General features: G+C 38.8%; 1 protein-coding gene across 2 annotated transcripts in view; it reads left to right on the plus strand.

Moving 5' to 3' along the window:
* The first annotated feature begins 2,683 nt into the window (after positions 1-2,683).
* The window catches only part of LOC131236695 (external alternative NAD(P)H-ubiquinone oxidoreductase B1, mitochondrial-like), a 46,661-nt gene continuing 34,879 nt past the window's right edge, over positions 2,684-14,465 (plus strand). Inside the window, exons 1-3 of one of the 2 annotated variants that reach the window (XM_058234054.1) lie at positions 2,684-2,816; positions 10,525-10,798; positions 13,979-14,185. In XM_058234054.1, the coding sequence (XP_058090037.1) occupies positions 2,740-2,816; positions 10,525-10,798; positions 13,979-14,185 (558 nt within the window). In that variant the 5' untranslated portion in view covers positions 2,684-2,739. The remainder of the gene's footprint in view (positions 2,817-10,524; positions 10,799-13,978; positions 14,186-14,465) is intronic. The other variant, XR_009166841.1, reaches the window with a different exon arrangement.

Below are 14,465 nucleotides of genomic sequence, written 5' to 3' on the forward strand. Positions count from 1 at the left end.
GCTTGTTAGTATCAGTCACATCACACTTCACTGTTAGCCACCCCCATTGGGGAATTGATGCCAAGACCTCAGTGTTGAAACGAGGTATCTTTCCTTGCCATTGTTTCATATGGGTAGAATATCAAAATCACTGGGACATGCAATGGTATTGTACATGAGATTCGTATCATACATGAGATTGGCATAAAACCTTTTATGTGAAGATTTTTTTGAAAGATAAAATTTGCAGGACTAGCTGCTTTCCCAAAAGATAAAATGTGTTATATCTACTCTGTTCATCTGTTTCATCGCATTATTTTAAGACAGGGCATGGAGTAGGATTGAGATGCAGAACTAAAGCAATCCACACTAGAAAAAACGTTGGTATAACTATTTATACCCATTTTGGGTGCCCACCAATGAAAATATGTCATGTGGAGACATTATATGTTTGGCACAGTCAGAATTATACTTGCACTCATGTTTGGTCATTATTGTAATGGTAGAGACTTTTATCAAGCCCTTTATGGGGACGAAATATCATGTGCCATATGATTATGATTAGTGTGCCCATTAAATGAAGGACGTGCTAGGCATGACTATAAAAGACCCGCTGGACAAGTATATCTTATATTACAACTAGATATGATATCATCCGCGAGATCGCCTTTACTAATCCTTTTAAAATGAAAAAATTTTCTAGAGACATTTGGAGAACCAACAATGATATGGAAGATCATGAAGACCGAGAGGTATATTCAGCATACAAACCAACTTAGATATAGTCCCATACTTGAATTATAAAAAGACAGTTGAAAATATATTAAGTTTCATTTTACACGATGATCAGAATCAAGAGAATGGAAAATCTGATCTATCCAAATGATATATCAATATCAGGGGTCAAATTACTCAAACACTCCAAGCCATCATCGTTCTAGGTGATTAAATGAAGGAGATATTTGATCTGAATCGACCAACACCTTGAAGTTGATGAGGTGAGCCATCGGGAGATGTCGAATAACCATGTTCAAAACTGATCAACCCTTGAATTTCTTGGACCTTGGTCTAATTGCCTTCATCATGGGAGCTTTGGGGGCACCAGGCCAAATCTTTAATGGGCCATGATCATCTTTGTGGAGGATCCGCTATGGAAAGAAGATTTGAGAAGCTAACAAGTCTGGAGTACTTTCTTTTTAAAGTGAACGGTGGTTTGTAGAGGAAAATGTTGCATATTCAGAAAGTACGCATGAAGCATTCCAAATGACCTTTAAGCCCAATGATGGGCTTTCAACGCCTTGAGAAAGCTATAAAATGAAGATAAGAAGAAGAGTTTGAGGCCAGACGAGTACATTTATCTGCATGTTTACTTTACATTCATACATATTTTACTTTTTCTATTTTAGTTTACTATTGCCCAGCAACTCTCACTGAAGAATGTTTATTTTAGGAGTAGATTCAATATTTGTAATCTTAAGTTATCAAATTCTCATGTCCATTTGAGTTCTAATTCAACTATTTATACCCCCGTCATATTAAAAGATTAAATATCAGTCGTTTGTTCCAACAAGGGCATTAGGTATTTATCTTATTTTTACACTTCGATTATATTATAAAAGCACGAAAGTTGCAACAAGGCCAATACATTAATAAATATTGATTGTATTTATGGTAGTGTTTATTCTATCACGTGCAAATCTTCTATCGTGATTGAGAAATACCACATGATATACGTATAAAATAAAATGTTCTTAAAACTATGATTCCGTTATCATTAGTACAAGGTAAAAAGAACTTATTTGTGATGGCTAACCCCTCTCCGTGCTCAAATTACTTAAATACGGTGAGCATCAAATCAAGCAATTGGTGATCTACTTGAGAGAACTCTGGTTCATATCCATTCACCAATCTTTTCATCCCAGCGGGTGTCAACCAATTCAGTGAATATCATTAAGTTGAACAAACCCTGACATACCCGGACAATCACGCGTACATTTATGTTTTCTCTTCCTGCATGTGAGAATTAACAATGGCTATTTCCATCCCCAACGTGGCGTACTTGATTTTTGGATTTTACTCGCGTCTGTATGGTGTAGAACGAATGTACGGAGTGGATGTAACAAAAACATCAGTAGGCATACGGAGCTTGTGTTTACGGGGGTTACATAGGAAGCGGATTGCCTATGAGTTGTATGGGGCTCGGAGAGATGTCTGTGATAAATCCACTCCGTCCATCCATTTTAAAAGGTCACGAGGATTCTACAAATCAGGAAGATCCAAAACTCATGTGGGCTATATCAGACGAAACGTTGGGGATTGAACGCCTGGGGTGACAGTTTTGTATCAGTATGATATTTTTCCTACAGTTTATGTGAGTGGTAATAACCATATGAACGGTTTGGATGGGATATGAACATCATAGTCAGCTAGATTTCAACGGTGGATGTTTCTGTTCCCACTGTTTCACTAATGTGGCTCACATGACCTTTTGATCTGCATGATTTTTAAAATCCTATCCAATTATGGTCTTTTAAAACATATGGACGAAGTGGATTTGTCGTGGAAATCTCTGTGGGCCCCACACCGCCCCGGGCACAGGTATTTCGATGTGCCCGGGGTCACAGGCCGCTTCCGGTTACATAACCCCGGTTACACGCAAAGTTGCGTACGGTTGCGTGCGGTCGGGCGGCATAAATATTCGTAGCAACCAACGGACAGTAAACGGAGTTCTCTCTCTCTCTCTCTCATTCATATCTGAAAATGCGTTTCTTTTCCTTCTTCGATCGATCTACACGCGCTTTTCAATTCTCTAAGCTTACCCTTCTCTTCGCTGTCAAGTAATTTTTTTAATCTTTCGTTTTTATTTAAATTTCTATCCTAACGTACATAAAAATCCATCTTCGGTTTCGATTCATTTGAAATTTTAGAAGCCAATTTCCATTCCATCTCTTCTTGTAGCTTCCATTTCACAGCATTCTGATATATATATATAGTATGTTTCAATTTTTATGTCATCATTGTTAATTTGTACGAATTTGATTATACTCTGCCATAATAGATAGTGGACGTGGAAGTCAATGCAGATCATTCCACTTGCGGGCCCCACAGAAGATCAAGCTGATTAGGTGATAGTAGGTTTTCGATCCAAGGACAGAGGATAGGAGCTTTAAGTGTCTAATGTTGTTGTACATCCTCCGTGCATACGTCAATCTAGAGCGTTCAAACCGTGGATCCAAGTGCAGATGGGGGAATGCCCCTTGAATCACACTGATCAGGTCATCTCCACCGTCTGATCAGAGGATATCGGATGGATGGTTGGTATTCGATCAATGTATATCCATGGATGCCCACTATATATGTAGAACACATATGTATATCTATCCAAGCTACCAAAATTGTGGGCCACACTGAAAATCACGCTCAATTGGTGATCGTAGGTTTATGATGGAAGGGCAGTGAATTGGCACTTAACTGCCTAATAGCCTAATATTGTTTTCATCCTCTGCATGTATGTCATTCTAGAGCGTTCAAATGGTGGGCTGGACTGTAGATGGGGGAGTTATCTTTAAATCACAATTGATCAAATGGGCCTGTAACGATCTCTGTAACGGTCAAAATTTATATTAAAGGAAGAAAATGTATTGATGCTTACAGGCCCATTACGGATTGGGCTGTCAATGGGCTGGCGGCTGGTCCATCAGGTTTTCGAGCCTGACCCACTTCTTGTGAGCCTCTGGCTAAAGTATATATGGGGCCAATGGCTGGGCTCTGGCTTAAAACCAACAATTTACAATGACTAGTGATCTCTGGCTTGAGTGGGCCCTTTGTAATGTTTATGTGAATCCCGCACCCATTACTAGGTGCTTAACCACATTTTACACCCAGGGCTAAAATGTCAACACCGTCCATGATTCATGTGTATCACACAATTGGAAACAATGGAACAACACTCACCCTCTAAATAGTTTCTCTTATTGCGTTCCGTATGAATCACTTATGGTCTGATTTCTCAGCTCAATACTTGAATTTTGGTGTGATATTTAATGGTTTGAGTGGATTTCATATAGTCATCATAGTTGGCCACGTAAGAAAAAAAGATGAATCTCTCTCTCGACTATTCCCCCACATGAATCACAAGGGGAGAACGTGGGATTATAATTGCAGGAGTGGCTTTCAAATAGACATCATGGTGGGCCCATCAAATATTAAGGGTGGGCCTCCATAAAATGGGAAAGCCCCCGTGATGTTGATTTGAAATCAACTGCTACTGTTAGATGTGTAATTTAACATTAGACAAAGGGTTAAAAAATCAGATTGACCTATTATTCATGTTATTCATACTTGGGGATACAATGATGATAGATGTTCACTCTTAATTTTTACGTGACCTATCTTGATGATTATATGAAATCTACTCCAACCATTAGGTGCCAAACAAACATTTAAGCATGGTTCCCTAAACTCAAGAACATGCTTGATTTAGGTGGGTGAAAATCAGAGAAACAATTTAGAGTGTGATGATTGGCTTATATGTTGTTTCCAACTTTGTGGTATGTGAATATGTTATACTTTATTTTTGACTGTCAGGGGAAAAGCTAATAAGAAAGCAACATGTGACATTACATAAGAGATGAGATGTTTATGAAAATTTTTTTTAAGGTATTTGGAGTGCCTTTTTTGGAGTCATAGTTGGCATCGATTTAATAATGCATGTTATCAAGTGATCAATAAAGCAGTACGGCCAAGACATTCAAACGTAAAAAGCAGTCGAAGAGTAAGTTATAAATAAGAAGGATAGAGCTTGTCCTAAAGAAGATAGAACATTCAAAATGAAAAACGTAATTAAAGAAGGATTTAAATGGCAACGCCACAATTGCTATAACTGTCCAATAAAAAAGAAAAATGTTTGAAGAATAACTACAAAAGAAATATATAAATGGTTAAAAAAATTAACAGAGAAAAAAATATAAGTAACTAAATCCAATAAACAAATTTAATCTGTCAATTTATCTTAGCTCAATTTATCTATACGATAATTTGATAGCAACAATTTCTTAATTATAACGTAAGTTTATGCTCATACAAGACAAGCCGGTCTTTTAAAAGAAACATTCTTATTATTGTTCTTAATGACCGACTGTAATTTCTTTTACTTTTGTTTGATTACGTTGATATATTGAAAAGTTTTTTCCTGTGAAGGGAAAATCACATAGCATCTTTGGAGGAAAAACTCCACCGTTCGATATATGTGTTTTATCCAAGTTGACTAATCATTTTTAGATCATTTTATAATATGATCTAAAAAAATGAGATTGATTCAAATCTCAATTGGATCACATCGGATAGTGTTGATTGAACGCCGGTCATTCCAAACATCCGGTGGGGTCGCAAATGTTGCACATGTGGGCGGGCACACGTTGGAAGACGCTGATGTGGGTAGGGCCTAAGAACCTGGGCGAGCTACTAGTGGTTGACAGGCTACTGTGTACGCAGTGGGGTTAAACTTGTCCCACATTGGAAGCGCTGTCCGAAATAATGGTGGTTATATGTGTGGTTAGTACCTTCCTTGTACGAGGCCTTTTAGAGAAAACTTGAGTATAAAACCGCCCAGGTTCAGTGAAACTCAAAGCGGACAATATTATACAATGTTGGTCGGGTCATTACACTAACAGTATTATGGGATGATATTTAGGCACTGGATTAAAACAAGGTGATTCACCCAGTGGTCCAGGTGGATTTCACATAAACATCACAGCCGGCCAGCACCTAGGTTGCTTGGGATGTAGGTTGGCTAGTGACCATGTCATTGGCCAATCGGCCGGTGGTGCTCTGTAAACCCTACCATGATATATGTGTTTTATCCACGTGTCTAATCATTTTTAGATCATTTTATAATATGATCTAAAAAATGAGATTGATTCAAATGTCAATTGGATCACATCGGATGGTGTTGATTGAACATCGGTCATTCCAAACATCCGGTTGGGTCGCAAAAGTTTTGGATCAAGCTGATATTTCTTTTTCCCTTTTCGTCAAGGCCTGTATAGACCTGCAGGTTGGATGTCAAAAAAACGTTACAGTGGGCCTAGGAGGTTTTTAATGGTGGACATTCAATAGCTACTTTTTTTCTATGGTGTGGTCCACTTGGGATTTAGATATGTCTAATTTTTGGCATCAAGTCCTAAAATGATCTGAAAAAAATGGATGGACAGTGTGGATAAAACCCATACATCATGATGGGGCCCACAGGGCAGCGACCGTCACTAGCCAAACCGCGTACGGTTACTTGCTACTCTCTCCCGTCTCCGAACCCACGTCCACGCGTCTTCCACAGTCCAACCCACGCATCCATCTCTCTCATCTTACAAGCTCCTCCGATCACCTCCGGCAAAACCGTTGGATTTTCGGCCTCGAATCTAACGCCATTCTCGCGAACAACCGAACCAACCACACGCCCTGATTACCCTTGCGGCAGCGAGCAATAAACAGTAGGGGTGTCAATGGGCCGGGCTCAGGCTGTAAAATCAGAATTTTGACTCAGGCCGTCCCGACGGCCCGGACCGAAACCAAGACCAACCCCAGGCCCGACCCGCTGACAGCCCTATTAAACACGTCTGCGTCTCTCCCGATGTTCCGATTTGAGAAACAATCCAGTCGGACTCGAGCCTATGTTGTTGAACAATGCGGGCTGGGTTTGGACACCTGGCCCGTTGTGAAACGTTGTTGGCCCGTATGTCGAAATGGGTCTCAGTCGTTACCGTTACTAACGGCCGTTGCGTGTACCTTTTTAAAGCATGCTCACTGGATGGGAAACGGATTGGCTACTCCCCCTGCCACCAGCCAATGGCTGGTGGTCAGTGCTCTGTGGGCCCCATCATGATGTAAGTATTTCATTCATTCCGTCAATCTCTTTTTCCAGATCATTTTATGCTATCAGACCAAAAATGAGATATATCTCAATCTCAAGTGGACCACATTACAGGAAACAGTGTTGAATGAGCATCGACCATTAAAAACCTTTGGGGGCCATAAAAGTTTTGGAGCAAGCTGATCTTTGTTTTTTTCCCTTCATCTGGGCCGGAATGACCTAATCAACAGATTGGATGTCAAATAAACAGTACAGTGGGCCTTAGGAGGATTTTAATGGTGGATATCCAATTACTATTGTTTTCCTGTGGTGTGGTCCACCTGATATTATATCCCTCTCATTTTTGGTATTACGATCTAAAATGATCTGTAAAAATGGATGAACGGAATGGATGAAACACATACATCATGGTGGGGCCCACAGAGCACCGACCATCAGCCACGGGGCCGGTGGCAGGGGGAGTAGCCAATCCGTTTCCCACTAGATGCGGATTGCCTGGAAGCTAGGTGGGGCCTACGGTGATGTTTGTAAGAAATCCACCCCATCCATCCGTTTTACTAACTCATTTTAGAAGATGGGACCAAATATGAAATTGATGCAAAACTCAAGTGGGCCAAACGAGAGGAAAATGTGGGAAAGAAATGACTACCGTTGAAACCTTGCTAGGTCCACCTTGATGTTATATATGCCATCTAAACTATTTATAAGGTCATTCCCACTGGGTTGAAATGAAAACACAAAAAGCTTAGCCTGATACAAAACTTCTGTGGCCTGAAGACTGTTTCAATGGTGGTCGTTCAATCCCTCCTCTCATGTGGCAAAACTTGAGTTGTGGATCCGCCACAAATGTGCTGGAAAAATGGATGGACGGTGGATTTCTCACAAACACCATGGTGGGCTCTATACAATTTGTGTTCATGCTCATTATTTGTGCAGTACACATGTATGCCAATCCACACTGAACAAGTTGTGGGCCCCACCGTGGATTGGGCATCGTCATCATCATCTAAGCCTTATCCCAACTAATTGAATACTTAAGTCCTTTTCTGCCATTCCACTCTATCAAAGGCCAAACTTCAATTAGGCCAGGTCAGCAAGTGTTTAGCTACTACCTCCGCCCAATGTTATCAAAATCGTTATCCTACTGCAAATCGTAAACAGAGTTGAATCATATCAAAGTGTAATTCTTAAGATTTTTTTTACAATTTTCACTAAAAAATTTTGAAAAAAATATAACTCAGAAAAAAATAAAGTAAAACTCATCAATCATCCTTCTGCCATCAATATGCACCAAGTAATACCATGTCATGTCATGGTAGTGTTAAAGGATTCTTATCTTTCCTTTATTTATTTATTTTTGTCTTTCAATAAATTTCCCTTAAAAATAATACAAGGATCCTTTGATAATGTATGTTTTTTTTTTTTTTTTACACACGCACATGCACTCACGCTAATGGAATTTCACCACCTATGGGTACTCAAACCCTTTGATAATGTATGTTCTTGGTACCTTTCATTAATGTAGAACAACGTTGGGAAAGCGGCATTGGATGCGGTAGACCGACGAAAAAAAGATATTTTGGTTTCTAAACATTATTCCTCAATGCATATAAGTCAACATGATTGTAACCATCTATACAACATTTCAGATAAGTCATACATCAATTTGGTATTTTGACTAATTAAGAAGTCTTGAAAAAGCTTTGTGATTTAACGTTGAAGGGTATATATAATTTAATCTCTTGTAAAGAATAAATAAAATAATTTACTTTTTTTGAACAATTCTTAAAGCCCTCACCAATTAAAAAACATAAAATGAAAGCCAAGTGAAGCATAAAATAGAAGAAAAAAGTGTAATTTAAATCGTAAATCAGGATTTGAATTGTAAATCTTAGGATTCAAATCATAGAATAGTAGGATTCATATAAAAAGGGATTCAAGGTGGCATTCAAATCATTTTTGCTTAAGATTCGACTCAAATCGTATATCGTTTATCATAAATCATAAGATTTTAACAACATTACCTCTACCCACATCCTTTTGGGTCTTCCCCTTGCCCTTTTGGAGCCTTCGACTTATACAAACTTGCTCCTTCTAACCAGCCCAGTTCTTGGTCTCCTTTGTACATGAGCAAAACCATTGAAGTTTACTTTCCCTCATCTTGACCTATTGGGCATACAGTCCAAAAATCACACTGATTGAATGGTCCAACTGTTGGATTGATGGATGTTTGCTGCTATAAACTTGAACTGTTGACATTCTTCTTTCAACTGTCCATTTGGTGCCCATTGATCATGTAAATGAAGATGAAGGTTGGAGATCAATTAACCTTACTCTCATACCATGTAATCAATTACATGGTTGGAGAAAAGAAGCAGGAAGGACAACAAAAGAGGTCTTGGTGTGTAGAGAATTCTCCTCCTCTCACAACTGATATTTTATAACTCTAATCGACGTAAAAAAATGGTTTCTGGAGGGAACAACAAAGCATATACACATACCCACAAAGGAAAACACATGCACACACTCTACTTTCCTACAGATCGGACTATTTGGATTGCCCGAATAATTTGTTTTTTTTTTCTGATTGTCTGATCTATAGAGGCATCGAGGAATTCAAATTAGATAGTACGATGGATTTAAGTAGTGGTTTCTGAGAGCAACACCTGGGGACTGAAATTGGTTCAACTCCGTCATATATTGGTGTGGTGGCTAATTTGATTTTGGAGGGAAGTAGACATTCATACTATTTTTTAAACAACGATGATGTCTCCTCCAATCACTATTACCAAGAAGTAGATCTAAACCTCTAATCTTAGGAAATGGAGTGATTTCTTCTCTCCTGATAACAGCTGATAAGGGGCTAGAAAAAGATACCAAAGGTCATTTTCTTGAGAGAACCACACCCAAGTCTTGCGCCGTCCTTTCTCTTTTACTCTTCCTATTGGAAAAACCAAGTTGTTTACATTTCAGGTACAATTTTAAATAAAAAATGACTTTTGAATGTAATTTACCTCATTAGATGTTGAAATACCTGGGAGTTTGAATGGTTAGCTGTGATGGAACAACCAGAAAAACAATTTATGTTAGATAGGTGTCTTTTTAGAATTGTAATTAGATACACAACCTGAAAATCAGGTGAGTCAACAAAGAAATAAGGTGTGATGGTGAAACAAATTATTCTACTGCATTCGCAACTAACATATCTAGGCTACATTTGGACAAAACATATTCAGTAACTCAGATTTCAAGCAAATAGGATCTTGTGGGGCCCATGCCTACATGCAAACATTGGCTTGTAATTTTATGGGGTAGCTCCTAAAAAATAAAGAAGTCAAGACTCTCTCCAAAACCCAGAAACAACTACTTGATTTTGTGTGGGCTCTCTGCATGGGCCGCAAAATTGCAGTTCTTTGAAACTCTGGACTTTCAGAAGTTTGTGATCCAAATGTAGCCATAAGCTATTTGCTGTTTTACTTCCACACTGTCTAGTTATTCAGTATTTCACTGAGAGAAGAAAGAAGTAGATGTTGGTTTGACATAAAGAGATTGAACATTCATTTGAATTTGATTGTTATCATGCATAAGATGTATTTTCCTTAGCAATCTATCATATCCATCCTCCTTTCTAAGTTTACAATGTTTTTTTTTTAAAAAAAAAAAAAAACCTATTGCAGTACTGGAGGTCTTGTGGCATATTCCGAGTCAAAACTATACAGCGATACTAGTGTTGATTTGTCTCAAGTGGAACCCAAGAAGAAGAGGGTGGTAGTGCTTGGAACCGGATGGGCTGGCACAACCTTCTTGAAAAATCTGGACAGCTCATTGTATGACATTCAGGTGGTGTCGCCCCTTAATTATTTTGCATTTACGCCTCTTTTGCCGAGTGTTACATGTGGTACAGTGGAAGCGCGTAGCATTGTTGAGCCTATCCGTAACATTATAAAAAAGGTAATGACTACTAGGTTAGTCAATAAGACATTCTTTAGTATCTTGTAATGGAGGAATGCTAATTTCACACTTCCAATGGGGCATTGGCTGAAAATTAGGCCAATCTCATGATCCTAACTGCTCCATTGGAACATGGCTCAAAAATATCCAGTGGTAGTTTTGTTTGCTGATGTCTAGCATGCAAGATTGTCCAAGCAGCCTATGTTTGGGCCATGGCCCATATTGGTGTGTCCTGCTGAATAAGTGATTGAGATCTTGATGGTTGGCTTGATATAAACGATAATGGGACCTTTGCACAAATCCGAAGATGAACGTCTATGTCCAGTGGTCTGCTTAACAACTAATGGGAGTCGCAAGGATCTTATCACCTCTCTAATTCTATAGTTAGCATGGCCCCCGGATTATGATTAATGGCTTAGATTCTCTAGAGGTGGGCTTGATGGACAAATGGTTATAATTACTATACATTTTCTCTCTGGGAACAATCCTGTTTTGGGATGGTTTTAATGAAAGAATGCCTTCCTTTTTATAGAGGGAGGGATCGGGAAGGATGTGGAAGGAGTTTGGATGAGAGCGGGCTTATCCCTATCACATACCATCTCTCTCACATATCTTAATCCTCTTTGAATTATTATTATTTTTTTAAAAAAATCATCCAAAGAAAACTGAAAGAGGGATTTAGAAAGAAAAACCCGTGGGATCCACCTATTAGTGGTACGTGTTCATAGTATCAATATCGTTATTTGTTACGAGTATTGCTGGCTGGTGATATTGAAAAATGTATCGATATTGCTGATGTTACGCGGATACCCGGAAATGTATCACTGACTGAGTGAAACATTGTGGAAACATTGGGAAAACGGTGGGGGTTTTTCAACGAAACTTGTGGAGATGATAAAATAGACATATTTATATATTTAGGAATGAAAAAAATTGCAAAAAAGATGTAATGCAGGGGCATTTTCACACTGGGCTCGAGTGAAGTTGTCTGTGGGATGCAGGGGCACACTTGAGGTGGGCGGCCTGTGTGAGGCAGAACCCGTGTAATGTGAGGCCCACGAGGGGGGTTTGGCTGAGGTCCTAACCCATGGGATGTGGGGCCTGGGCTATGGAATAAAGGGATTAATTCCCATGTTCTATCAAATCAGTATCTAACCAATATGATTCTCAAGTGCCTTTTGATAAAACTTCTTTTCAGCACTCATCGTTTATTTTTAGCACTTATACGACTTGGATCATTTAGAAAATCTAGATTATTAAGTACTTAAATTATTTTTCAAAGAAAATATGGGACTTTTTTCAGCTCCCCTCCCTTCACTTAATGCTGAAAGTAGTGATGCATTAATATTTCTTTTCACTGATGACTAAAATTATTTCAAAATTACAAATCAACTCTTAATTTTCAGATCTTATTTTTCAGTTTATCAAATGGCACCTTAGGAATCGTAAGTGATCAAGGTGGGCTCTATTAAGTAGATACTTCAAGATTATGTGGACCTATTTTGTTTCTCTACTCAATCTTGAATGTCATTATCCATAGTATTGATTGGATGGGTAGCATCATCCAATTGTTGTGATTTTTGCATTATGGATTGCCAATGGTGGTAGGAAATGAATGGACTGTCTGCATTGATGATTGGCCATCCCAAATCACTTAAAAGGGATTTGCTAATGTTCCAACCTTCATGGAGAAAATGTCAACGTCCCCAAAGCTTTTAGATGATGCATGGGATGACGTATTACCAATTTGAACCCTTCATTCATTCATATAACTATGAGCAAGCCATCGTGTGATGCAAAATTACACCAATTAAATGATCCTAAACATCCGATCAGTTGCATAGAAAATGGACGGCCAAAATTGAGTGGAGAAACAAAATAGGTCCAATCATCATCTTGAAACATCTACTTGATATATCCCATTTTGTATTGCTTATGATAACAAAGTAGCACTTCGGTTTGATGATTATAACCATGTGATCTATGGTTTGTAAACAATGGACAGTTTAGCAAATTGGTTCCATTCGAAGGTTAGGATCATCTGATCGGCATGATTCTTTCACCATGGCTTGCTTCCAATGGAATTATGAATGAACCATACCGATTGATGATTGGGCATCCCACGTGTCATTCAAAACCTTTGGGAACATTGACATTCCCATGAAGGTGGGTACACTAGCATAACCCTAGTTTAAATTATCTAATTTACTTCCATATTAGATGCTTCATAGGCCCTCCTACTGATAGCGAACAATCGACCAATGCACCAAAAGCTCCAGAACTGATGGGGAAGAACCAGTTTATCCTTATATGTAGGCCCTCCCAAGCAAACCCAAGCGAGATCTCCCCGTGGGCAACCCCCACTTCGCATGGGTCACCGAATCGCACGGTCCCACAGTGGGCCACACCCCGTGGCCATTCTGCATCTCACAGACCTCACCTCGTTGACCACCCCACCCCAATGTGGAAATACAATGCATCATTGGAATCACACCAAGATGCTCCCACATCACCAACTTCCTGAGTTTTTGAGAATCGCTGCTTCTTCATATTCATGTTGGGAAGTTATGGCATAAGTTTGATGTTGGCTACCAATCTGACTCAACCACCTCCTTTATCCAGGCTGGGGACCGGCAATAACAACATAAACTCCCACGGGTGCAATGTAATAGACTGTTACATAGGTTGATTACAGTCAAGTGCTATCTAGTTGGTCATAGGTTGATTAAAAACAACAAGTTGGGATACGGCTTAATGATGATGATGACCCGTTCATCTAAGGGCCTGTTTGGTTTTCCAATTTCCTATGAAATGCAAAGTAAATGAGCCATCATTATCATTTCCAAGTGTTTGTTTAAATAGGAATTATGAGTTTATGACTCATAAATCGAGAGTCAAATACACATATAAAGGAACTAGGTAAAGTAAATTGTGATTATTATATTTTCACACTATACAACTACCATTTTTACAGTGATTTCTGGGTGAAACAATCAATGTAGCAAAATTATCATTGCAGTCACATCTAAGTGATGTCACCACACAATTACAAAAGTAAATAATCATTACCCATTTACAGCCATTTACCGTTGTAATTGGAAAACCAAACAGGCCCTAAGAGAAGCAAATTAATAGTCTAGTTACTGAAAGAGCATACTACTTGTCCTTCTGAACTTGCAGAAAAATGGAGAAATTCAGTTTTGGGAAGCCGAATGTGTCAAGATTGATGCTGCAAACAAAAGAGTTCATTGCCGTTCTAATGATAGAATAATTGTGGAAGGGAAAGAAGAATTTCTTTTAGACTATGACTACTTGGTGATAGCAATAGGAGCTCTGGCAAGTACATTGAACATTCCTGGTGTGAAGGAGCACTGCCATTTTCTGAAGGTAAAGTTCTATTCATCGCCTTTTCAAATGATATACTGCTCAAGTACCATCTTCTCTCTTGTTTATAGGACTGCCATTGATATTCTGAAATTTCTTTATATGATGCCATTAATATCTTGGACATGTATCATTTAGTAAATGGTGTCAAAACTGTGATTGGTGCACTTTGGTTAAGATCCAGTCTGTTCAATTACTGCACCATCCCTTGGATGCAGCAGACCAGAAATTGTGCTGATTTCAAGTTCATAACTATCCATTCAATACCCCATCTATTGATGGC

Source organism: Magnolia sinica, chromosome 1, assembly GCF_029962835.1.
Source record: "Magnolia sinica isolate HGM2019 chromosome 1, MsV1, whole genome shotgun sequence".
In the NCBI taxonomy this organism is placed as follows: domain Eukaryota; kingdom Viridiplantae; phylum Streptophyta; class Magnoliopsida; order Magnoliales; family Magnoliaceae; genus Magnolia; species Magnolia sinica.